The 24,190-nt window shown below is 60.2% G+C and overlaps 1 protein-coding gene across 2 annotated transcripts in view; it reads left to right on the top strand.

Moving 5' to 3' along the window:
* Positions 1–24,190, top strand: part of NIBAN2 (niban apoptosis regulator 2) — a 44,380-nt gene that overhangs the window by 5,907 nt on the left and 14,283 nt on the right. Inside the window, exons 1-5 of one of the 2 annotated variants that reach the window (XM_064171053.1) lie at positions 15,705–15,782; positions 15,890–16,020; positions 20,618–20,746; positions 20,872–20,977; positions 22,631–22,798. In XM_064171053.1, the coding sequence (XP_064027123.1) occupies positions 15,734–15,782; positions 15,890–16,020; positions 20,618–20,746; positions 20,872–20,977; positions 22,631–22,798 (583 nt within the window). In that variant the 5' untranslated portion in view covers positions 15,705–15,733. Of the gene's footprint in view, positions 1–15,704; positions 15,783–15,889; positions 16,021–20,617; positions 20,747–20,871; positions 20,978–22,630; positions 22,799–24,190 lie in introns of those variants that run through there. The other variant, XM_064171052.1, reaches the window with a different exon arrangement.

Genomic DNA, 24,190 nt, shown 5'->3' with positions numbered 1-24,190 from the left:
CTATTGCCATTGCCGGGACCCAGCAAGGGAAGCAGAGCCAGGAGCTGGGATTTCCCGAGCCTCTGCCTCCCTGCTGTCCTCAGATCACAGCAGAGGCTGCCTCTGAACCCGGGGAGGCTCAGCACCTCCCAGCACACCCCACCAGCTCTTCCCCACCCTCCACAGCACCCATGGGTTCCCTTCCTTCTGCCCAAGCTCCACGGCAGGTTGCAACAAGCTGCTGCCTCCCACCCCTGGCTTTGCTGTGGCCGCAGTCCTGCCAGTCCTGCCCCATGCAGGGAACACCCAATGTGCCACATGGGCATGGGCATGGCCACCAGAATGGCCCAGGGTTAGGTGGGCAGACAGCCCTGCTCCATGCAGATGTGATGGGTGGTGGATCCCATGGGCAGAGCCTGTTGCTGGACTCATGGGCAGGAGGCTGGTGTCAGCCCATGGGGAAGCAGCACCATCAGACCCACCTAGCTCGTTTCCAGCCCTCTTACAGCATCCTGTGACCAGGTTTCACTTCACAACCCAGCTGGCAGCTTGCTCCCAGTGGGGGGAAGCTGGAAAACTGGCAGCTTGTGGGACAAGGCTCTGACCTCCCACACCCCCAGGACTCGGGGCTCTGCATCTGGGAGCTTTTGGGCAGGAGGAAGAGCTGGAGGGATCCAGGGATGTCTATTCATGGGAGCTTACTGGGGCTAGGTTTGAAGGCAGGTGAGCACCAGGTCTCCAGTGTGGGGCTCAGCACCCTCTTTGCCCCCACAGGGCAAGGTCTGATCCCACCACAGGGTTTACAGAAGGTGCTGCAGCCCCCAGTGCATGGCTGGTGTCTGGCTGTGAGACAAGCCATGCTCCCTCCTCAGCCCCTGGCTGGTTCCTCAGCCTTGCCCCATGCCTGGATGTGCCCACACCAGCCCTATGGAGAGCCCAGTGCCTGAGGGGCACTGGGGAGGGGAGGAAGGGGCTGAGCAGAGCCGTTTGCTGCAAACAGATTTCCTCCCAGGCTGCTGGACCGCAGTGGGAGGAAGGAGCAAAGCTCCACCTTTTCCCCCCTTTCAAAGGGAAAGGGCAGCAGCGTTTGGTGCAGGTCCCAGCTGCAGCTGGTAGAGCATGATGCCCTTCTCCATGCCCTCCTGCCCTTCTCCAGCAGGCATCTAACCCTGCCTTCAGCCAGGTTTCCAACCATGCTCTGAGGGACTTGGACCCCTCTGCTATGGGAGTCCCCAGGGATGGATGGGACTCTCTGCCCTGGAGCTGGCAGAGGACCCAGGACAGGACCTTCCTCTTCTGCTGTGTTGGTGGCTCCTGGGGCAGGCCCTGGCTCCTTCTCTTTGCCAGCTCTGCTCAGCACTAGGTGTGATGCCCCTTGGGGAGATTTCCTGCATGAAAAGGCGTGCCCCAAAGCTGGGGTGACCTCAGTGCTGCTGCGTGGGGCAGGAGAGTGGGGCTGCCAGCTCCCAGGCACCCACAGCAGTGGTGGCTCAGCCGTGGGAAGCATCCTGAGACCTTCCCTCTGCTCTCAATGCGTGCAAGGCATCACCTGAAACCAGGACAGACCCTTGTCTTGGGAACACCCCTGCCTTGGGAACATCCCTGCCTTACCTCTCACAAGGAGCTGCTTTGTTCTGCTGGCTGCTCCCACCCTCCCACAGTGAGGAAGGCACCAGTGATGCTCCATGTGCCAACAGGCACTGCTTTCCAACCCCACGGGGTAGATGTCCACCAGCCAGGGGTATGTGTTGTTCCCCAGGGGCTGTGGTGCTCCTGGTGTGTCCCCAGCTATGGGATACACTGAGTGTGTGGCCACTCTTGGCCAGGGAATTGCCCTTCATGGGGAGAAGGGAGCAGGTGTGGGAGGCATGGTGTAGGACAGGTACTGTGGGGCAAGTGGGAGCCCTCAGTCCTTGCCCTGGCCTTGAAAAGAAGCTGGGCACTGGAACCACCCTAGCAACAGGGCCTGAGGCAGAGCCCAGAACAGGCTCAGGGCTGCTTTGTTCAAATACCTCTTGGTTTGGTGTTTTTCTTCAGATGAACATAAAAGTCTTTGTTTGGTCTCCTCTCGTGGTGCAGGATTGGGTTTCCCACTGGCACCAGCCAGCTGGGTGGAGGGAAAGCATGCCAGGTTCAGCTGCCCTCCCCGGAGCTGGGCATGGGAGGGGACACAAGGGGACTGCTATTTGTCCTCTGTCCAGCACAGAAGCATTTGCTGGGACCTCCCAGAGCAAGGGCTATCCATACCCTGCTGTCCTCATCCCCTGGTGCATGAGAGACCTGGAGATGTCCAAGACAGGTCTGGCCCCTTTGGCTTGTGGCTCTCCACGGTCCTGCATCTCCCAGGTGCCACAAGGCCCCGTGTGGGTACCCGAAGGACACTGCTGCCTGTCACCACCCCCTGACACCACTGCCTGTGACGCTGCAGTGACTCAGCTGCAGTGGGGGTTGCACCACACTGGAGTGGGTGCAGTGCTGCTGGGCCGTGCTGGTGGATGGACAGGGGTGATGCTGGGTCCCACCTTGCTGTGGGGCAGCACCCACCGTGGGGTGAGCACTAAAGGGTTGGAGCTCTTCTCCAGCTTGTCCAGGTGCTGGTGGGACCCTGAGGGACAAGGGACATGCAGGGTGATTCACTGCAGGCAGTGGGTCCTGGTCCTGCACAGGGTTTGGGGGTGGTGCCCAACCTGAGCTAAGCTGCTCCGTGGGGATGCTCCATATCTCTCCCTGCCTGTGGGATGTATCCTGAAGGTCCTGTGAGTGCAGTCACCTTTTCTGGTGGGCTTGGACCTGTGCCCACCAGGCAGGTGACACTTTGGATTGGGGTGAGTTTAGCCCAACCAGGGGTGGTTGTGTGAGCACCTGCACCTCACGCGGGATGCAGGAGCATCACTCCTGAAAGCTGCTCAGAGGGGAAGGGACAGGGCAGGAGGGGCTTGCCTGGATCAGGCAGGGCTGGGTGGGCAAGAGGGCATCTCTTCGTGCCCTATCCCTCCGTAGCCGTTTGGGCAGGGAGGTTCAGGGCAGCCATCTCTCGCTGGGCTCAGTCCAGCCGCGACCAGAGCCGTTCGGAGGCCTCGGTGCTCTTTGTTATCCACAGCGCATTCCTCGCACGCAGCCCCGCAGCAGCCTTGTTCCTGGCGAGCAGCGGGACGCCGGCATCCACTCCACGGGAAAACACTCCCCAGCACGTATCTGGACACCAGCCCCCCACCCGCCGGGCTGGATGTGACCCCGAGCCACGGGAGCGAGGCTCTTGCGGCAGGCTGAGGACTTGGGGGGGGGGGGGGCGGCGGGCGAGGGGCGTCCGCAGCACAGTCAAGAGCTGGGCTCGGGGCGGGGGGGTTTGGTTGAGCAGCCCCCGCTGGCTGCGCTGCTTGGCTGCGGTTCCGTGCCCGGTGTGAGCTCCCCGGCAGGTTTGTTTGCTCGGCGCTGCGCTGGGAACGGCGTTGTGCAAGCGGCGGCGCTGGGCGCGGCGCTGGCAGCCAGGGTGGGTGCTGCCCGTAGGGTCAGAGCCCCCCCCCCCCCCCCCCCCCCCCCCCCCGGCAGCATCCCAGGGGATATCCCCAGGGACACGGGGTGCTGCCAGCTGTCGGGACGGGGCAGCGCCGCAAGGTGCCGGGCGCTGGTGAAAGGTGTGCGCCGGGCAGGCGGCAGAGCAGAGAGCCATGTCCCCAGCGAGTGCCCCAGCCCTGAGCTGGCACTAGGGACGCTTCTGACTCATCCGGGGGCAGAGCCACGAGCGGCAGAGGCACGGCGAGAGAGGACGAACCGGTTCAGGCCTGAGCCCATCTGGTTTCTCCTCCGAGGCTGCGCTGCCTCATCCTTTCCTGCTGCTCAGCCCCCGTGCTGCCCACCCCTCCCCCACGGTGCTGTGAGTCAGAGGGCAGCGGGCACGGGAGTGCGGCCGAGGGGCTGGCAGGATGCATCCATGCCCTTTCCAGCCAGGCTGTGTGCCTCCAAGCTGAGCTGGAGCTGGAAGTGCTCCCAAGGGATGTGGAGCAGTGCTGGAGCCAAGGCAGTGATCCCTGTCCTGCCGGGACTCCTGGTGCTGAGCACAGCAGCCAGGGCAGACACAAGGAGCAGCCTCCACTCCCAGTTTGTTCCAGATAAGCTTAGCCTAAATCCCAGTAGCACAAACACACCAGGCTGGTTCTGGAGAGGTGTGTGTGAAGGGAACTTTTGGGTGCAGGGGGACAAGAAACTGTCCCTGGTGTTTGCTGCCTCTCTTCCCTTTTGTTTCTCCCTGTTTCAGTCTCTCCTGGTCTGTAGGAGGGATGCTTGGGGGATGTTTGGCCAGGCTGAGCCAGGCTCCTATGAAGGAGTTTGCATTTCTGGGTGGAAATGAATGAACAGGCTCAGATTCCCCAAACCTTAAGGTGCACCCATGGGTGCTGTGGGATGCTCACCTGTCACCCATCAGGAGGAGGCAGTGGCTCCTGGCTCTGCTCACCAGCAGTGTCACCTCTTGCCCCGTCCCTTCTGCTGGTTGTCTGTGCTGTGCTGATGCTCACCCTGCTCAGAGCCATTGGATATTGCCTGCCCCAAAATCCCATAGGGACCTGGCCTCAGCCCTGCAGCAGGGAGAGGAGGTGGGCAGGGTGGGTGGCACAGCAGCAGGGCTCTGTGCCCAGTGGGGACAGCCCATGGCCATGGGCTGCAACTGTCAGTTAGCTGCAACTGATGCTCAGGGCTTGTAGGGTACTGCTGGTTTGGGGCTAAGGACTCAGCAGCCCATCTCCTGGGGTACTTGGCAGCTGTGCACCCCATCCCCAATGCCCTGGGCACCCCATCTGTGTGTGAACCCCATTCTTACCATGCTGTGGAGCCCATTCTTACCTTGCTGTGCATCCTCTTTTCACTGTGTACCCTCATCAAGGGGTGCCCAGAAATGTTGTCTGCATCATGCCAGCACTTTGGGGCACACAAGAGTGGCCAAGGGACAGTGAGAAACCTCCCGGGACACTTTTAGACCATGCAGATGTATGGAGTGAGAGATGACCTGGGCACCCTTTACCCAGCTGGTGGCATCAGCCTCCCTGTGGTGTCCTCAGCTTCCCTTGCTGGAAGAGCCTCTCATTATGCCCCTGGCCTGCTAGGAAGAGCTTGAGCAGTTCAGACTGTGAGGGGCAGGGCAGAGGCAGGAGGTCAGCTTGGGAAAATCCATGCTTGGGTGACTTTCTGGGTGACATGTGCATCATGGCAGTGCCCATCCTCCCTGGGTCTCCTCCTGCCAGCTGGATGCCAGCAGGATGCCAGCAGGATGCTGGTGGCTCTGTTAGCCTGGTCATATGCCAAGCATGGGAACCACTAGCCAGGCCACTGCTCCCTGGCACACTGGGAACAGCCAGGGATGCCATGGGGCTGTCCTGGTGACCAGTGCCCACCAGCTTGCACCACACCTGTGCCTGCATGCAGGAGCTGGTGGCTGGGTGAAGAGGCACCCTTTCTGTTTTGCTGCCTTCATTCAGGTGTAAATCAGCTCCCTTCCATTCTCACCTCCCTGAGGTGTCAGCTGCCTGGGCTGCTGGCACTGTGTGCCAGCCTCTGGAGTCAGTGCCACCGAGCCTGGGCCTGCTGGGAGCCTACCCTCCCCTCAGCAACCCGCCCACGCTTGCTAATCATTTACCAACTCAATTAGTGATTAACTCCTCCTCTGGCTGCCTTGGCGAAAGAGTCCAGGCCAGCACATGCTGCTCACAGCTCCCCTGCCAGCAGGATGCCCTACAGGCCATTGCCACCATAGCATGGACCACTGCCACCATGGCAGAGGGTCCTTGACCAGAGCAGGGACACCCATCTAAGGGCCCTGATGACACATGTGCCACACCATTGCTCTGCAAACATATCCCTGTGCCACCAACCCTTGCCGAGGTGGCAGCGAGGGGCCAGCAGAGCTGGTGGAGGCAGAGGGGAGGCACTGGGGGCTTCCCTGCACCCCACTGAGTCAGGCTGGCCCATGGGAGCTGGGGAGAGCAGCCAGGGCAGGTTTCGTCAGCAGTGCGGGGGCCAAGGCTCAGCCAGCCCAGGGGCTCTGCTTCAATGAGCTTCGTTGTCCTTTTGGTTTTTGGTTTTGTTTTGGTAGTTTTTTTTCCTTTTCCCTTTATTGTTTTCTTTCTGGATCAGAGGGAAGAATTCCCAACCTCTGGTGAGACATCCCTGTGGCATCCCTCAAGGGCTTGGGCGTGCTGCTGCCCCACAGCAGCTGTGCGAAGCCAGAGTGGGCTTCCTGAGGCACTCTCAGTCCCCTGAGTGTGTTTGGGAGCAGGGGAGGGTCCCAACAGGCTGTGGAGGGGGTGTCTGGCCTGAGAGGTGTGGGGCTTGGGGCTTGCAATGTGGGGTGTGGGCTGGAGGGGGGTTGTGGATGACTGTTCCCACTCAGATCTGTCAGACACTGGCCTCCAGGGTTGTTGAGAGAGTGTGTGTGTGTGTGTGTGCCTGCCTGGGGGGGGATGGGGGTGTTTGTACACCTAGAGCCACAGCATGGTTTTGGTATGGAAGGACCTTTAAGATGATGTACACCTAGAGCCACAGCATGGTTTTGGTATGGAAGGACCTTTAAGATGATGTACACCTAGAGCCACAGCATGGTTTTGGTATGGAAGGACCTTTAAGATGATCAAGTCTAACTGTTCTCTAAACTACCGAGGCTGAGTGTCCCTCAGCACCACAGCTCTGTGTCTCCTAAACCCTTCCAGGGATGGGGACTCCACCACTGCCTCTGCACAGCCTGTGCCAGGACTTGACAACACTTTTGAGGAAGAAATTGTTCCTCGTGTCCAACCCAAACATCTCCTGCTGCATCTTGAGGCTATTTCCTCTTGTCCTATCACTCGTTCCTTAGAATCAGAGAATCAGCCTCCTCTTCTGCAGGCTGCACACCCCCAGCTCCCTCAGTGTCTCCTCACAGGGCTGTGTTCCAGGCCTCTCATCAGCTTCATCACCCCACTCAAGCTCCTGCCACATCTGTAAAGAGGGCAGGACACCTCTGGGGTACCTGGTACCACTGAAGGACCCTGGGGTGGATGCTCAGCTGAAGAGCAGCTTTGCTGAGCATCCCTTGCAACATGCAGCTCAGCCCAGTGCTGGGGGGGCTAAGCTGGTCCCCAGCCCTGAGGAGCCAGATCCCTGTCCTTTGCCAGGCTCTGTCCCACCTGCAGATATCTCCAGAGGTCATGGATGTGTGGAGAGGATGGGGAGCAAGAAGGGCACTGCCGTTGGGTGCTGTTGGGTGCAGCGGATCCTGCGCAGGATCTGACCTCCTCAATGCCACATCTGCTGACTCTGCTGCTGGCCATGGGCAGGGCTATTTAAAGCACCACTCTCATTTTCACATGATTTCCAGGGTGCTGAGGAAAAGAAGCTCTGACCATGCACTTGCTGCACGCCAGAGGCTGCCAGGGTGGGGTTTCTGGAGCCCTGGTGTCCCCACCACGGTGCAGTGAACTGCAGGCAGCAAATGCAGGCAGTTGGAAGGAAGGATATGGTCAGGCTGGCTGGTTGATAAGGTCTCTGGGCTTCATCTGGAGCTCACAGCTCTTTTTTTTCCCCTCTTGGCTTTGCTCTAAGAGGTGCTGGAACTGGGATTGACCCTGGTCATATGAGAGGTGAGGAGAAGAGCTGACTTCTACCTTGATCTGTGCATGCGTGGGGCTGCTGATGCTGGAGATGCTTCCAAGGGAAGGATGCAGCCAGTCTGGGCTGCTGGACCAGCTTGGGCAGCTTGCTGCAGCTTTTGGAGTCCTGCTGAGGGGACCAGTTTAAAGGGACTAAAACTGGACCAGGGCTGCTCTGGCTGGGCCATGACCTCTCAGTACATGAGGTCTGCACATGCCTGTGGGGCTGCAACCTGCATCACTGCTGCTGCAGGGCTCTTGCCCGTGCCATTCAGCTGGCTTTGGGCTGGGTGATGGCTGCAAGTGGCACAACCGGTCTGGGGTGTTGGCAGGAGCAGAGGCAGGGGCAGAGGCAGGGGCAGGAGCAGCAGCAGGAGCTGCCTCTCCTGTCTGGTTTTGCCCAGACCAGCCTTGTGCTCTGTGGTCCTCAGGTGTCATCCCTGACAAGGGCAAACCTGTGCTGCCTGTTCTGTCCCCATGCCAGGGTACCCTCCCAGGAGCCACTTCCTCTGCAGTGCCCTTGGTGGCTGTGCTGGCTGGGTGGGTGATGAGGAGGGTCTGTATGGGTCCCTGCAGATGGGGCAGGGAGGTCTGGCATGGCATAGCTGGGCCCTACACCTCAATCCCCTCAACCCACTCCACACCATGTCCAGCCTGGCCTTGGGGCTTTGCCTGGTAACTGAGGTGCCCAGAGCCCTTTTCCTGCTGCCCCCATGCAAAACTGCTGTGGAAGAGTCCCTTTATCTCCCTCTGCAGCCACCACGTGTGGCTTAGTCATGGGGACACTGGGGAGGGAAGGAGGGAACTGGAGGCTGAGCAACAGATGAAATCAGTGATCAGAGGGACTGGGTCTGGAGCTTCTGCTGAGCCAGGCTCTAGTGGGTCCTAGTGATACTCCTCTGTGACCACAAAGCTGGAGGCTGCCCCCTGCCTTTGCCAGGAGCCAGAAGGAGGTACCAGAGCCCAGCCCAGTAACCCTGGCATCCTGGGAGCTGGTGCCTCTGCAGGGTGCTGGTTGCAGTGTGTTGGGGGCTGGGGTAGTGGCACCCACAGCAGCGGTGCAGGGAGCTCAGTGGCCCCAAAGCCAACACCAGGCTTGGGAAGAGACTGTGTAGGTGGCTGGGGACACCTGGCACCACCCTGTGAGGTCCCTGCCTGTGCACCCAGCGTGTCGGAGCACATGGCTGTGGGTGTCTGAGTCCATGCCCCAGATGGGCAGTGGCTGGGTGGGTGCCAGCTGAGTCCCATCCCTCCCTCACCCTTGGGCATTCAGACAAGGGGCCTGCAGGAGACTAGAGATGGCTTCTTGAACTGCCACCTGTCTCCAGACCCCTCCAGATCTTGGCTTTACATGTGGCCAAAGCTGCTCACACAGAGAGGGCTGCTTGTGGGTGGCCTTGGCTGTGCAGCTGGGGAGGGAGGTGCCCTCCATGGCCCCCAGAGATGCCAGGAGGTTTTTGTTCAGCCTGCTGAAGGAGCCAGTGGGTGGCTTAGCTGGTTCTCACATGGGGCACCTGAGCCCCACATGGGGCTGAGAGTGGCCCAGGACATCCACTGGCATCATCAGTGTGAGCTTCCCATCCCTTAGCCATTCCAGAGGGCTGGAAGGGCTCTGCTGCGAGGCCAGGCTGAGCAGGTTGGGGTTGTTCAGCCTGGAGAAGAGAAGGCTCCAGGGAGACCTTCTGGTGGCCTTGCAGTGCTTACAGGAGCCAATTAGAAAGCTGGGGACAGACTTTTGAGCAGGGCCTGTGGTGAGAGGCCAAGGGGTGATGGTTAAAGTGAAAGAGGGAAATTAAGACTGCAGAGAAGGAAGCAGGTTTTGACCCTGAGAGAGATGAGACCTTGTCACAGATTGCCCAGAGAGGTGATTGCTGTCCCATCCCCAGGACCATTCCAGGTGAGGTTGGTTGGGGCTCTGAGCTACCTGCTGTGGTTACAGATGTCCCTGCTGGCTGCAGGGAGGTTGGACTGGATGACCCTGAAGGCTCTCTTCCAACCCCAAACCATTTCATGACTCCTGTTCTCAGCTCTTGGGCAAAATCTGGCTGTAACCCCTCTAGCAGTCGAGATCTTTCCAAACCCACTGTCACCTTGTCTCACCTGCTGGTGCCCACCTTCTGCAGTTCCCTGCCCCTCTCATCACCCCAGGGCCCAGCATGGTGGGGCAGGGAGCAGCGGTGAAGCCCCCAGCATCTCCTCTGCAGCCTGGGGGGGACTTGCTGAGCTGAGGCAGCTTTAGTCACCTCGGATATTTGGCTGCAAATCTTTGGTTTCAGTGCTTGCACGTAGCCAACTTTTGCTGTTCCACTGACTTCAGGGCTCCTAATTGGCCCTGGTGTTAATCAGGGAGGAATGAGTGACTAAGCCCCGTGCCTGCCCAGGGACTGGGGGCTCAGTTTTTCTTCCCATGAACTGAAAAGAAGAGAAACCTCAGAATGTCCTTTGGGGTCTCAGCTGCCAGCACCACTGCCCAGAGCCCCAGCCGAGGTCACTCAGTTGCGTTGTGGGGAGTTGCAGCCACGGCACGGCGTGGCCAGGAGCTGTCCCTGTGCCAGGAGGAGATGCCAGGAAGCAGGGTGAGGAATGTGTGTGCCGGGACGAGCAGGCAGCGTGTTCTCTGCTGGGAAGAAAAGCCCTGCTTGAAGTGAAAGGCACTGCCAGTGCCTTGTCTTCCACAAAGGCAGGCTGGGAGAGTTGGGGCTGTTCAGCCTGGAGAAAGGAAGGCTCTAGAGAGACCTGAGAGTGGCCTTCCAGTGCCTGAAAAGGGCCAGCAGAAAGCTGGGGAGGGCTTTTTTAGACGTGCTTGTAGCAATGGGCTGAGGGACAGTGGCTGGAAACTGGAGCAGGGTGAATTTAGGTTGGACATTGCAAAGAATTTCATTGCTGTGAGAGTGGTAAAACGCTGGAGCAGGTTGCCCAAGAGGTGGTGGAGGCCCTGTCCCTGGAGATGTTCAGGGTCAAGCTTGATGGGGCTCTGAGCAGCCTGCTCTAGTTGCAGATGTGCCTGCTGGCTGCAGGGGAGTTGGACGAGATGACCTTTGAGGGTCCCTTGTGACAGTGCACTCAGTGATTCTGTGATCACACCACAGCTTGAGGGACAGGACCTTAAAGCTCATCCAGTTCCAACCCCCTGCCATGGGCAGGGACACCTCCCACCAGTCCAGGTTGCTCAAGCCCTCATCCAGCCTGGCCTGGGAACATCTCCAAGGAGGAGACATCCACAGCCTCCCCGGGCAACCTGTGCCAGTGTCTCACCACCCTCACTCTGTAGAGGATTTCTTCCTGATCTCCATTCCAGTCTCCCCTCTTCCAGCTTCAAAACATTCCCTCTCATCCTGTCACTCCCAGCCCTTGCCAAAAGTCCCTCCTCAGCTTTCTTATAGCCCCCTTCAGGTACTGGAAAGCTGCTCTAAGGTCTTCTCAGAGCCTTTTTCTTCTCCGGGCTGAACGACTCGGTGCATGCTCTCCTCGGGCAGGGGTTTATCAGCTCTCAAACCACCGCCCCCGGGCAAGGCTTTCCTCCGGAGCTGCTCGCCCCAGGGGCAGCTGCAGCACTCTGGAGCAAGCTGCTCCTCCTTGCCGACTTGGCTGCGAGCAGGGCTGCTGGGTGGCTGCTGCGGAGGCTGTGGCTGCTGCTGGAGGCTGTAGCTGCTGGAGGCTGTGGCTGATGCAGAGGCTGTGGCTGCTGCAGAGGCTGTGGCTGCTGCTGGAGGCTGTAGCTGCTGGAGGCTGTGGCTGATGCAGAGGCTGTGGCTGCTGCTGGAGGCTGTGGCTGCTGCTGGAGGCTGTGGCTGCTGGAGGCTGTGGCTGCTGCTGGAGGCTGTGGCTGCTGCTAGAGGCTGTGGCTGCTGCTGGAGGCTGTGGCTGCTGCTGGAGGTTATGGCTGCTGCGGAGGCTGTGGCTGCTGCTGGAGGTTATGGCTGCTCCTGGAGGCTGTGGCTGCTGCAGAGGCTGTGGCTGCTGCTGGAGGTTATGGCTGCTGCAGAGGCTGTGGCTGCTGCAGAGGCTGTGGCTGCTGCTGGAGGTTATGGCTGCTGCTGGAGGCTGTGGCTGCTGCAGAGGCTGTGGCTGCTGCTGGAGGCTGTAGCTGCTGGAGGCTGTGGCTGCTGCTGGAGGTTATGGCTGCTGCTGGAGGTTATGGCTGCTGCAGAGGCTGTGGCTGCTGTGGAGGCTGTGGCTGCTGCTGGAGGTTATGGCTGCTGCGGAAGCTGTGGCTGCTGCTCTAGGCTGTGGCTGCTGATGGAGGTTGTGGCTGCTGCAGAGGCTGTGGCTGCTGCAGAGGCTGTGGCTGCTGCTGGAGGCTGTGGCTGCTGCTGGAGGTTATGGCTGCTGCGGAGGCAGTGGCTGCTGCGGAGGCTGTGGCTGCTGCTGGAGGTTATGGCTGCTGCTGGAGGCTGTGGCTGCTGCTGGAGGCTGTGGCTGCTGCAGAGGCTGTGGCTGCTGCAGAGGCTGTGGCTGCTGCTGGAGGTTATGGCTGCTGCAGAGGCTGTGGCTGCTGTGGAGGCTGTGGCTGCTGCTGGAGGTTATGGCTGCTGCTGGAGGCTGTGGCTGCTGCTGGAGGCTGTGGCTGCTGCTGGAGGCTATGGCTGCTGAAGAGGCTGTGGCTGCTGCTGGAGGCTGTGGCTGCTGCTGGAGGCTATGGCTGCTGAAGAGGCTGTGGCCGCCGCCGAGCCGTGCCGGGACTGCTGCTGGGGGCTGCTTGGTCTGGGTTCGTGGCGGGGCTGGCGCTGGGGGCTGCTTGGTCTGGGTTCGTGCCGGGACTGCTGCTGGGGGCTGCTTGGTCTGGGTTCGTGCCGGGACTGCTGCTGGGGGCTGCTTGGTCTGGGTTCGTGCCGGGACTGCTGCTGGGGGCTGCTTGGTCTGGGTTCGTGCCGGGACTGCTGCTGGGGGCTGCTTGGTCTGGGTTGGTGCCCCCAGCATAGCACTGGCTGCAGCCCTGGGGATGAGTGGCCAGCATGGCTCTGCCAGCTCTCCCCACGCCTATCGGCAGAGGCTGAGCCGTCGGAAACGGTTGGAGACGACTCAAATTCTTCCCTTTTCAGAGGCTCTGGGGCAAAGTTGAGAGTGAAATTCGAAGTAGAGGCTCCGAGTGCCAAAGGCAGCTTAGGGGTGGAGTTGTCTCCTCAGATCAGTGTTGCTCTGCGGTGAGCTTCTTCCTCCTTCCGAGGGGATCTGGGCAGTGCTCAGCGAGGGCTAAAGGGTAGGGGGCAAAAGAATGCAGCCAGACTCTTGCCAGTGGTGCCCTGTGGCAGGACAAGGGGCAATGGGCACAAACTGGAACCCAGGAGGCTTCATCTGAAGATGAGGAGAAACTTCTTTGGTGTGAGGGTGCTGGAGGCCTGGAGCAGGCTGCCCAGAGAGGTTGTGGAGTCTCCTTCTCTGGAGAGCTTCCAACTCCAGCTGCGTATTGTGACCCTGGGCAAGCTGCTGTGGGTGCCCTGCTTTAGTGGGGGTGGGGTGAGGGTTGAACGGGGTGATCCCCAGAGGTCACTTCCAATCCTCACCATGCTGGGATTCTGCATGATGGCTTTCAGCTGTGAGCTGAGTGTGCTTTGGAGTACGAGTCCCGTGTGGGCTCAGGAGGTGGGGTGAGGAGGGGAGGAGGCAAAGTGCTGCATGGGGGAGGGTGGACATGGAGAGGGTGCTGCGTGGAGCAGGGCTTGCTGTGTGGGACAGGGTGCACATGGGACAGGGTGCTGCGTGGGGCAGGGTATAGGTGAGGAGAGTGCTGCACAGAGCAGGGTTTGCTGCGTGGGGCAGGGTATAGGTGAGGAGAGTGCTCCACGGGGCAGGGTTTGCTGCGTGGGGCAGGGTGTATGTGAGGAGAGCGCTGCACAGAGCAGGGTTTGCTGCGTGGGGCAGGGTATATGTGAGGAGAGTGCTGCACAGAGCAGGGTTTGCTGCGTGGGGCAGGGTATAGGTGAGGAGAGTGCTCCACGGGGCAGGGTTTGCTGCGTGGGGCAGGGTGTATGTGAGGAGAGTGCTGCACAGAGCAGGGTTTGCTGCGTGGGACAAGGTATATGTGAGGAGAGTGCTGCACAGAGCAGGGTTTGCTGCGTGGGGCAGGGTACCTGTGAGGAGAGTGCTGCACAGAGCAGGGTTTGCTGCGTGGGGCAGGGTGTATGAGAGGAGAGTGCTGCACAGAGCAGGGTTTGCTGCGTGGGGCAGGGCATAGGTGAGGAGAGTGCTGCACAGAGCAGGGTTTGCTGCGTGGGGCAGGGTATATGTGAGGAGAGTGCTGCACAGAGCAGGGTTTGCTGCGTGGGGCAGGGTATATGTGAGGAGAGTGCTGCACAGAGCAGGGTTTGCTGCGTGGGGCAGGGTATATGTGAGGAGAGTGCTGCACAGAGCAGGGTTTGCTGCGTGGGGCAGGGTATATGTGAGGAGAGTGCTGCACAGAGCAGGGTTTGCTGCATGGGACAGGGTATATGTGAGGAGAGTGCTGCACAGAGCAGGGTTTGCTGCATGGGGCAGGGTGTATGTGAGGAGAGTGCTGCACAGAGCAGGGTTTGCTGCGTGGGGCAGGGTATATGTGAGGAGAGTGCTGCACAGAGCAGGGTTTGCTGCATGGGGCAGGGTATATGTGAGGAGAGTGCTGCACAGAGCAGGGTTTGCTGCATGGGGCAGGGTGTATGTGAGGAGAGTGCTGCACAGAGCAGTGTTTGCTGCATGGGGCAGGGTGTATGTGAGGAGAGTGCTGCACAGAGCAGGGTTTGCTGCGTGGGGCAGGGTATATGTGAGGAGAGTGCTGCACAGAGCAGGGTTTGCTGCATGGGGCAGGGTATATGTGAGGAGAGTGCTGCACAGAGCAGGGTTTGCTGCGTGGGGCAGGGTATATGTGAGGAGAGTGCTGCACAGAGCAGGGTTTGCTGCGTGGGGCAGGGTATATGTGAGGAGAGTGCTGCACAGAGCAGGGTTTGCTGCGTGGGACAAGGTATATGTGAGGAGAGTGCTCCACGGGGCAGGGTTTGCTGCGTGGGGCAGGGTATATGTGAGGAGAGTGCTGTATAAGACAGGATTTGCTGCAGGAGGCACTTGAGGAGGGTGTTGCATGGGGGCAGGGTTTGCTGCACGGGGCAGGGTGTGGGTGAGGAGGGTGCTGCATGGGGTAGGGTTTGCTGCACAGGGCAGGGTGTGGGTGAGGAGGGTGCTGCATGGGGTAGGGTTTGCTGCATGGGCCAGGGTGCACTTGAGGAGGGTGCTGCATGGGTCATGCTGCTGCACAAGGCAGAGATTGCTGTGCTGGACAGGATGCACACGGGGCAGGGTGCCAAATGAGGCAGGTTTATTGCATGGGGCAGGGTACATGTGGGGCAGGCTGCAGGTGAGACAGGGTTTACTCTATGGGATAAGGTGTCAAAAGGGGCAGGGGTGCTTGTCAAAGGTCCAGGGACGGACACATTCCCGTGCTGTGGATGATGCTCGGGGAGGATCAAAGGGTTTCTGTGACTGCCATCCTGGGGCTGGGAAACCTCTGTCCCTGCTGTTTGGGGGTGGGTTTGCCACGACCCCACCAGCCTGAGCATCAGGGGGCTGCTGGGGCAAGGTGTTGTCTTGGGATGGAGGAGACCTCCTCCATTGTGGGGTCCAGGAGGCAGCCTGCCTGCTTCAGCTCTTCCAGCACCTCAGCCTTACTCCAATTTGGACATGGGGCTCCTGATGGAGGCCCTTGCCTGGCACAGGGGTGACAGGAGAAATGTGTTGGGGGCCAGGCTGTCCTTTTCCCTTCCAGTGTCCTTGCTGTGTGTGTCACCCTGAGCAGTGCCCTGAGCCTGGAGCCACCCAGCCCCATGCCCACATTGCCTTTATTGGGGGGCTCAGTGAGGTTGGGTGGGTGTGAGTGATACTGGGGCTGGGGAGTGGGGAGTTGCCCCCAGTCTCAGCCAGCAGAGGCAGTCAGAGCAGGGCTGGGAAGCTGCACAGGACTTGGGAAACTGGAATGAGCTTAACGTCAGGAATTTCCTGCCGGGGAAAGGAATCCATAGCATAACCTGGGGGGGGCGGGGGGGGGGGGGGCATAGAAAGAAAGGAGCTCATCATGACCCAGAAAAGAACACCCTGACCCTAAAAAAGATCATCCAGACCCTGAGTTAATCCCTAGGCTGGACAGGGAAGGCAGAGAGTGAACGAACTCGGCCATGACCCCTCCACCGAGCCCTGCTCCGACAGGCAGGAGGTTGCCAGGAGGTGTGGAGTGGGTGGGCAGGACGGGGGGAAGGTGCCCCGGCTGGATGCCAGGGTGGGTTCTTCAGCGAGCAGCCCGTGTCTGAGATGTCCCTGCTGCCCCCTTGCAGAGAGGACAGGGAAGGTGCTGGGGGAGTTCTGCCGGTGCTACCGGGAGCAGTACGGCGTCGCCCTCTTCAACAGCGTCCGCTACGAGATCGAGGGCAACGGCGGGCCGCAGGCACAGCTGCTGCACCGCAAGGTAAGAGCCCCCGGGCGCCTCCATCCCCGTGACCCCGCAGCCCCAGCGCATCCCCGCTCCGTTCTGCCCCGCCAGCCCCAGCGCATCCCCGCTCCGTTCTGCCCCCCGCAGCCCCAGCGCATCCCCGCTCCGTTCTGCCCCCCGCAGCCCCAGCGCATCCCCGCTCCGTTCTGCCCCGCCAGCCCCAGCGCATCCCCGCTCCGTTCTGCCCCCCGCAGCCCCAGCGCATCCCCGCTCCGTTCTGCCCCCCGCAGCCCCAGCGCATCCCCGCTCCGTTCCGCCCCCCGCAGCCCCAGCGCATCCCCGCTCCGCTCCGCCTCCCGCAGCCCCAGCGCATCCCCGCTCCGTTCTGCCCCGCCAGCCCCAGCGCATCCCCGCTCCGTTCTGTCCCCCGCAGCCCCAGCGCATCCCCGCTCCGTTCCGCCCGCCGCAGCCCCAGCGCATCCCCGCTCCGTTCCACCCCCCGCAGCCCCAGCGCATCCCCGCTCCGTTCCGCCCGCCGCAGCTCCAGCGCATCCCCGCTCCGTTCCGCCCCCCGCAGCCCCAGCGCATCCCCGCTCCGTTCCGCCCGCCGCAGCCCCAGCGCATCCCCGCTCCGTTCCACCCCCCGCCAGCCCCAGCGCATCCCCGCTCCGTTCTGTCCCCCCCGCAGCCCCAGCGCATCCCCGCTCCATTCCGCTCGCCGCAGCCCCTGCCTGCGCTCCAGCCCAGCCCTGCGGCCGCAGTGCCGCCCGCCGCAGCACTTCGGGCTCGCCAGGGCTGGGTTTCTGTCCCAGCCTGTGCAATGGGCACCCCCCGAAAGCAGGGGCAAGGCTGGCGTTTGGCTGCAGTGCCCGTGGATGTCTGGTGTTGATATGAGGGCTGGCAGGAGCTCCTGAGACCTCCTTGTGCCCAGTGCTGGGCTGCCATCCTCCTGCTCCTGGGTGTGAGGGATGCTCTAGTTGGGAAAATGACCAGGGAAAGGTAGGAGAGCTCTGGCAGATATCCCTTACCCCATGGAGAAGGAGGAGGTGATTCCAAGTGTCATCTCCAGCAGCCACATGTCTCTTGCCTGGCAAAAAGACTCCATGGAATTCCTCCCATGGGAGTTGTTGCCTGTGACTCCAGCACCCAGGGATGGATCCTGCCCTCCCCTCCCACCTCCACAAACAAACTCTGACCAGCAGCCATGGTTTGAGGTTTCTCCCTGGCTGGGCCCGTGGAGCTGCTGTGCTGGAAGCAGGAGGAGATGTAGTTGCACATGGGGATGGGTTTCTGCTTTAGTCTGGGACTTAAGGAGGTGTTCTGTGAAGAAGCTGAGAAATCACATCCAGGAGGTCAGACTCAAGCCCTGAGTGCTGCCGGTGGCTGCCTCCCTGGCCCACCCACGAGGGTGACACCTCACTCAGGCACCCAGACAGGTGCCAGCTCCTCTGAAAGCTGCCTGGGCGCTGGCTCTGTGGAGCAAAATAAAGGTGTGGAAGTTCCTGGGTGGGAGCTGAGCTCCTGGTGTCCCCAGCAAGGTGTCCCTTGGGTTCCTCACAGTTCAGCAGATGCCTGCAACCCCCCCTGGTGTCTTCAGCAAGGCAATCCCTTGGGTTCCTCGGGATTCAGCAGATGCCTTCAGCTCCCCCCTGAGGGTACCTCTGTCCTGAGGGTGGTTGCTTCATTATAAAGCTCCAGCAAGCAGCTCAGGAATGTCTGAGGAACGACGGCAGGGTGAGGAGGTCACGGACACCGCCTGAGCCTTTTGAAACACCAGTGTATAAATAGCACATTCCTCCTCTGCCTGTCCTGTCCTCTGCTGGGCTCTGCTGGCCCTCCAAACACCCCTGGGACCTGCCTGCCTCTGTGGGAGGTGGCTCTGTAAGGAGCATCTCCTTCAGCTGGGCTTTGTGATCCCCAGATAGGGCTCAAAGCCTGTGGATGTCAAGAAGATGCAGGGCAGTGTCCTCCAGCAGGTCCAGCTGGGGTCTGACGTTTGAGATTTTATCACTCTTAGTGATTTTTTTTACCACCTCCGGGGGCATGCAGTGCTCAGAGGCAGCTCCCACAGTGAATCCAGGGGCTGGTGGTCCTCCTGGGTGGAGTGGGACAACTGGGCTAGGGTCTGAGGCATGGCTCAATCACCTGAAGCACCAGCAAGAAGCATCAGTGCTGAGAGCAAGGACTAAATGTTTCTGCCTTTGGTGGCTGCAGCAGCTCAGGTGTCCCCACAGCCCCAAAGCTGACAGTCCTGACCCAGGTCTCACTCCCCATCACTCCCTGAGCTCCTCCCTGCCCAGCCCAGCAATTTGGCACATACCTGCCTGTCCCAAATATTTGTTGGGGTTGGGTGGTGCCACCTCGGTGCCTCCTGTGGGAGAGGAGGGGACAGCTGCTTTGGGGCTCTCAGGATGCAGGTGGCTGTGAGCTGAGGGTCTCCCAGACCCATGTCAGAGCTCAGCCTGGGTTTTGTTCCTGGAGTTATGGAGTCACAGAATGCATCAGGTTGGAAGGGACCCTCGAAAGTCATCTTGTCAGTGAGCAGGGCCACCTAGATGAGCTTTAAGGTCCCCTCCAACCCAAATCATTCTATGTTCTATGACCTTTAACTAGATCAGGTTGCTCAGGGCCCCATCCACTCTGAGCCTGAATGTCTCCAGGGGCAGAGCCTCCACCACATCCCTGGGCAGCCTGTTCCAGTGTTTCACTGCCCTCACACTGAAGAATTTCCTCCTCATGTCCAACTTAAATCTACCCATACAGTTTCATCTGCCTTGAGCAGGGTCTGAAGTGAATCTCCTTGGATGGCCACCCCAGTGAGACACTGGTGGGGGCTCCAGAGCTGGCACTACCTTTCTGTCCCTATCCCTAGGGACCTTGTGGTTCAGGCTCTCCCCACTCTCACTGTCCCCCAGCCCTGCAGGGCTTTGCTTTGTGCATTTGTCTCCACCTTCCAAGGCCTTTGGAGATCAGTGAGAAGCAGTGAGATGCTGTCAGCCTGCTTGCTGAGCCAAGCTGCTCTCAGACCTCCCTACCACCCAAGGGCGTGGGGTCAGGGAGTGCTGGGAGTCTTGCAGAAGGCAGTGGGGTTCCTGTGAACCAGGAGATGGACAGAGCAGGGAGAGGGAAGGGAAAGGTCCTGCAGAAAGATCCTGATGCTGGAGCATGGTGAACCCCAAGCCCTGGCTGGTGCCACCTGGCAACCACCCTGGTGTCTGGTGGGTGGCCGTGGCAGGAGGGGAGGCTGCTGCATGCCCCCGCCCTCACGAGAGCTCTGGGCTCTTGTTTGTGTTCCTGGGGTCATAAAAATTCCTGGGACAAATTCTTGGCTTGCTGAGCCAGGCAGTGTTTGGGATGGCAGAGAAGCTGCTGGTGTGTGTGGGCCAAAAGGTGCTGGAGAGCTGGAGAGAAGCTGCTCAGCCTGGGGGGGGGATGGCTCAGGGGGGTGTGATGGCCTCAGTCTGCTCCCATGGCTGCTCCTCCATGAAGTGCAGAGCATTTAAGCATTGTCTAGAGCTGGGCTCTGCAGGGTGGCTTCTTGCTTTGCTGCTTCCATCTCCCATCTGGAGACCACACTGGGGCAGGGCTTGCTTCTTGTCAGCTGCAGCTGGTCTCAGACTCACACCCTAGGAAGTCCTGGTTGATGGCCACTACTGAGCAGTACAGTGCATGCTCCTGCCTGCCTCAGGCTGGGGAGACAGCAGCAGCTGAGGTTGGGAAGAGCTTCTGGAGGCCTTGGCTCCAACCCTCTGCTCAGCCAAGTGAGCTCAGCTGGGCTTGGTGTATCCCTCAGGAAGGAGATTCCAGGGACAGAGGTGTGACCACCACCATGGGTGACTTCACTGCAGCCCCTCTGAGGCTTTCTCCCTCCAGGGACAGAGGTGTGACCACCACCATGGGTGACCATCACTGTGGGTGACTTCACTGCAGCCCCTCTGAGGTTCTCTAGGACTGTGCATGTGAGACCTCTCCAAGTTGTCACCCAGATGCAGCAGTGAAATCATAGAATGATAGATTGTCAGGAGCTGGAAGGGACTTCCAAAGCTCATCTGGTCCAGCCCCTCTGCCAGAGCAGCATCACCCAGAGCAGATCACACAGGGACACATCCAGGCAGCTCTTGAGGATCTCCAGAGAGGGAGACTTCACAACCTCCTTGGGGAGCTGGTTCCAGTGCTCTGTCACCCTCACAGTGAAAAAAATTCTTCCTGAGGTTCACCTGGAACCTCCTAGGCCTCAGCTCCCACCCACTGCCCCTTGTGCTGTCGCTGGCATCACCCAGCAGAGCCTGGCTCCATGCCCCTGGCGCTCACCCTGCACATCTTGATAAACATGAATGAGGTCACCCCTTAGTCTCCTCCTCTCCCCAGCCCCCTCAGGCTCTCCTCATAGGGGAGATGTTCAGTGTGCCTCTGTGCTGCACTCTGTCAGGCAGCAGTGCTGTAGGAGATAATCCAGTGGTGAACCTGGAGACCCTGGGCACAGCCCTAGCGCAGAAAGCTCCACCCGAGCCACCACCGCCAGACCTTGCTGAGCTCCCCGAGCCAGCTGCAGCCATGAGATGGAGAGGTACCCAGCTGTGCCCACCCCCATCTGACCTCTCTGTGCCATCCATTGCTTGTCTCCTCCCTGCAGGTGCCCCTGGAGGACCATGTCATCTACTCTGGCAACATCTTCCAGTACATCGAGGAGAACAAGAAGTGGAGGAACCGCTTCTGCGTGGTCCCACACAACTACGGCTTGGTCCTCTATGAGAACAAACTGGTGAGGGGCATCACCCTTCCACCCATCTCTGGTGGGCACAGCTCCAAAGGGGAGGGCACCCCATGGCTGTGGTGGTGTGGCCATGCTCCTTCCTCCCCATCCCATGACCATCTCTTTCTGCTCAGGCTTACGAGCGGGACCTGCCCCCCCGAGTGCTGGTCAACAGTGCTGGCTACAAGGTCCTCACCTCAGTAGAGCAGTACCTGGAGCTGGTGAACAGCAGCCTGCCTGGTGAGTGGGGTGAAGAGGGATGCTTGTGGTCACCCACACCTCTGTGCTGCTTTGGGAAGGGGTGGTTTCAGGATGTGGGCATCCCTGGCCAGCTTCTGGAAGGGGTGGTTTTGGAGTGTAGGATCCCTGAGGGCCCTGTGGAAGGAGTGGTTTTGGAGTGTAGGATCCCTGAGGGCCCTGTGGAAGGGGTGAGTTTGGGGTGTAGCATGCCTGAGGGCCCTGTGGAAGGGATGAGTTTGGGGTGTAGCATCCCTGAGGGCCCCTGTGGAAGGGGTGAGTTTGGGGTGTAGCATCCCTGAGGGCCCTGTGGAAGGGATGAGTTTGGGGTGTAGCATCCCTGAGGGCCCTGTGGAAGGGGTGAGTTTGGGGTGTAGCATGCCTGAGGGCCCTGTGGAAGGGGTGAGTTTGGGGTGTAGCATCCCTGAGGGCCCTGTGGAAGGGGTGAGTTTGGGGTGTAGCATCCCTGAGGGCCCTGTGGAAGGGGTGAGTTTGGGGTGTAGCATCCTCAGCCTGCAGAAGGGAAGGCTCCAGGATGAAATATTTTATGCTAGGGTGGTGAGACCCAGGCTGAGGTTGCTCAGAGAGGTGGGAGCTGCCCCATCCCTGGAACCATTCCAGGTGAGGTTGTTTGGGGCCTCTGCCCTAGTTGCAGATGTCCCTGCTGGCTGCAGTGGGGTTGCACTAGATGACACTGGAAGGTGCCTTCCCACCCAAAACATTCCATGGCTCCATAGCTCAGAGGCAGTGGGAAGGAGCCAAGGGGTCTGTGCACCCCTGCTGCACCCCCAACCCCTGCTGCCTGTGCCAGTGGACACCCTCCATGGCACACAGAGTCACAGGATGTTAGAGGTTGGAAGGGACTTCCAGAGATCATCCAATCCAACATCCCTGCCAAAAGCAGGCTCACCCAGGGCAGGTCACACAGGAGCACATCCAGGCAGGCTTTGAAAGCCTCCAGAGGAGGAGACTCCACAACCTCTCTGGGCAGCCTGCTCCAGGGCTGCAACAAAGAGTCATAAGATGAACAGAGTTGGAAAGGACCTGAAAGATCATCAACTTCTGCTGCTCTAAGGTCTCCCTGGAGCCTTCTCTTCTCCAGGCTGAACAGCCCCAACTCTCCCAGCCTGTGCCCTGGCAGGGACCCCTTCACAGAATCACACAACTTTAGAGGTTGGAAGGGACCTTCAGAGATCATCCAGTCCAACCTCCCTGCCAAGCAGGATCCTTTAGGGTAGATGGCACAGGAGTGCATCCAGGCAGGCTTTGAAAGTCTCCAGAGCAGGAGACTCCACAACCTCTCTGGGCAACCTGCTCCAGGGCTCTGTCACCCTCACACCAAAGCAGTTTCTTCTCATGTCGAGGTGGAAACTTCTCTGCTCCGGTTTGTAGCTGCTGCTCTTTGGCTTATTGCTGCTGACCACTGCAAAGAGCTTGGCCTCAGCCACTGACCCCCACCCCTCAGACATTTACAGCCATTGCTTAGGTCCCCTCTCAGCCTTCTCCTTTCCAGACTAACCAGCCCCAGGGCTCTCAGCCTCTCTTCGCAGGGGAGATGCTCAAGTCCCCCACTCATCCTCACGGCTCTCCAGCAGGTCCCTGTCTCTCACACCGTCACCATCCTGCCTCCTCTAAGCATCTTCTCTTTCCCCGCAGGTGTGACCCCCAAGTCGGGGCAGTCCCCCATCCTGAAGTGCCCCACGGACTTCCCCCTCATCCTCTGGCACCCCTACGCCCGGCACTACTACTGCTGCGTGATGACCGGCAAGGAGCAGCAGAAGTGGCGTGCGGTGTTCCAGGACTGCGTGCGGCACTGCAACAACGGTGAGGGGCTCTGCCCTGCGCCTGGGGCTCTGCCCTGCGCCTGGGGCTCTGCCCTGCGCCTGGGGCTCTGCCCTGCACATGGGGCTCTGCCCTGCGCCTGGGGCTCTGCCCTGCGCCTGGGGGCTCTGCCCTGCACCTGGGGCTCTGCCCTGCACATGGGGCTCTGCCCTGCGCCTGGGGGCTCTGCCCTGCACCTGGGGGCCTCCTGCTCCACAGACAGGGCTGGGCAAGGCTCTGCAGAACAGTGCTGAGGGAAGCAGGGGTGGTCAGCCTGGAGGCTGAGGGGAGACCTCATTGCTCTCTACAGCTCCCCGAAAGGAGGTTGGAGCCAGGTGGGGGTTGGGGTCTTCTCCTGAGGAACAAGTGAGAGGACACTTGGATAGGAGCAAGTGATGCCAATGGCATCCTGGCCTGGCTCAGGAGCAGTGTGGAGGAGGGAGGTTCTTCTACTCCTGTATTCAGCACTGCTCAGGCCACCCCTTGAGTGCTGTGTCCAGTTCTGGGCCCCTCAATTGAAGAGAGATGTTGAGGTGCTGGAAGGGGTCCAGAGAAGGGCAGCAAGGCTGGGGAGGGGCCTGGAACACAAACCCTATGAGGAGAGGCTGAGGGAGCTGGGGGTGTGCAGCCTGCAGCAGAGGAGGCTCAGGGCAGAGCTCATTGCTGCCTGCAGCTGCCTGCAGGGAGTCTGTAGCCAGGTGGGGTTGAGCTCTGCTGCCAGGCAGCCAGGGACAGAAGAAGGGGACACAGCCTGAAGCTGTGCCAGGGGAGGTCTAGGCTGGCTGTTGTTAGGAAGTTGTTGTCAGAGAGAGTGATTGGCATTGGAATGGGCTGCCCAGGGAGGTGGTGGAGTCATCATCCCTGGGAGTGTTTAAAAGGAGTCTGCCATGGGTTAGTTAATGAGAAGGTGTTGGGTGCTAGGTTGGACTTGATGATCTCAGAGGTCTTTTCCAACCTGCTCAATTCTGTGACTGTGTGACAAGAGGCAGTGGCCTCAGGTTGCAGCAGTTGGATGTTTAGCTTGGACATGAGGAACACTTTCTTCCCTAAAAGGGTTGTTAAGCCTGCCCAGGGCAGTGGTGAAGTTCCCATCCCTGGAGGGGTTTCAAAGCCTTGCTGATGTGGTGCTGAGGGCCATGGTTTGGTGGTGCCCTGGCACTGCTGGGTTAATGCTTGGCCTCAGTGACCTTAAAGGTCTGTTCCAACCAAAATCATAGAATCACAGAATCAGTCAGGTCTGGAAAGGACCACAAGGAGCAGCCAGTTCCAACCCCCCTGCCATGGGCAGGGATACCCTACCCTAGAGCAGGCTGCACACAGCCTCAGCCAGCCTGTCCTCAAACACCTCCAGAGATGGGGCCTCAACCTCCCTGGGCAACCCATTCCAGGGTCTCA

Source organism: Pogoniulus pusillus, chromosome 35, assembly GCF_015220805.1.
Source record: "Pogoniulus pusillus isolate bPogPus1 chromosome 35, bPogPus1.pri, whole genome shotgun sequence".
In the NCBI taxonomy this organism is placed as follows: Eukaryota; Metazoa; Chordata; class Aves; order Piciformes; family Lybiidae; genus Pogoniulus; species Pogoniulus pusillus.
This window is presented reverse-complemented; position numbering and strand designations above follow the sequence as displayed.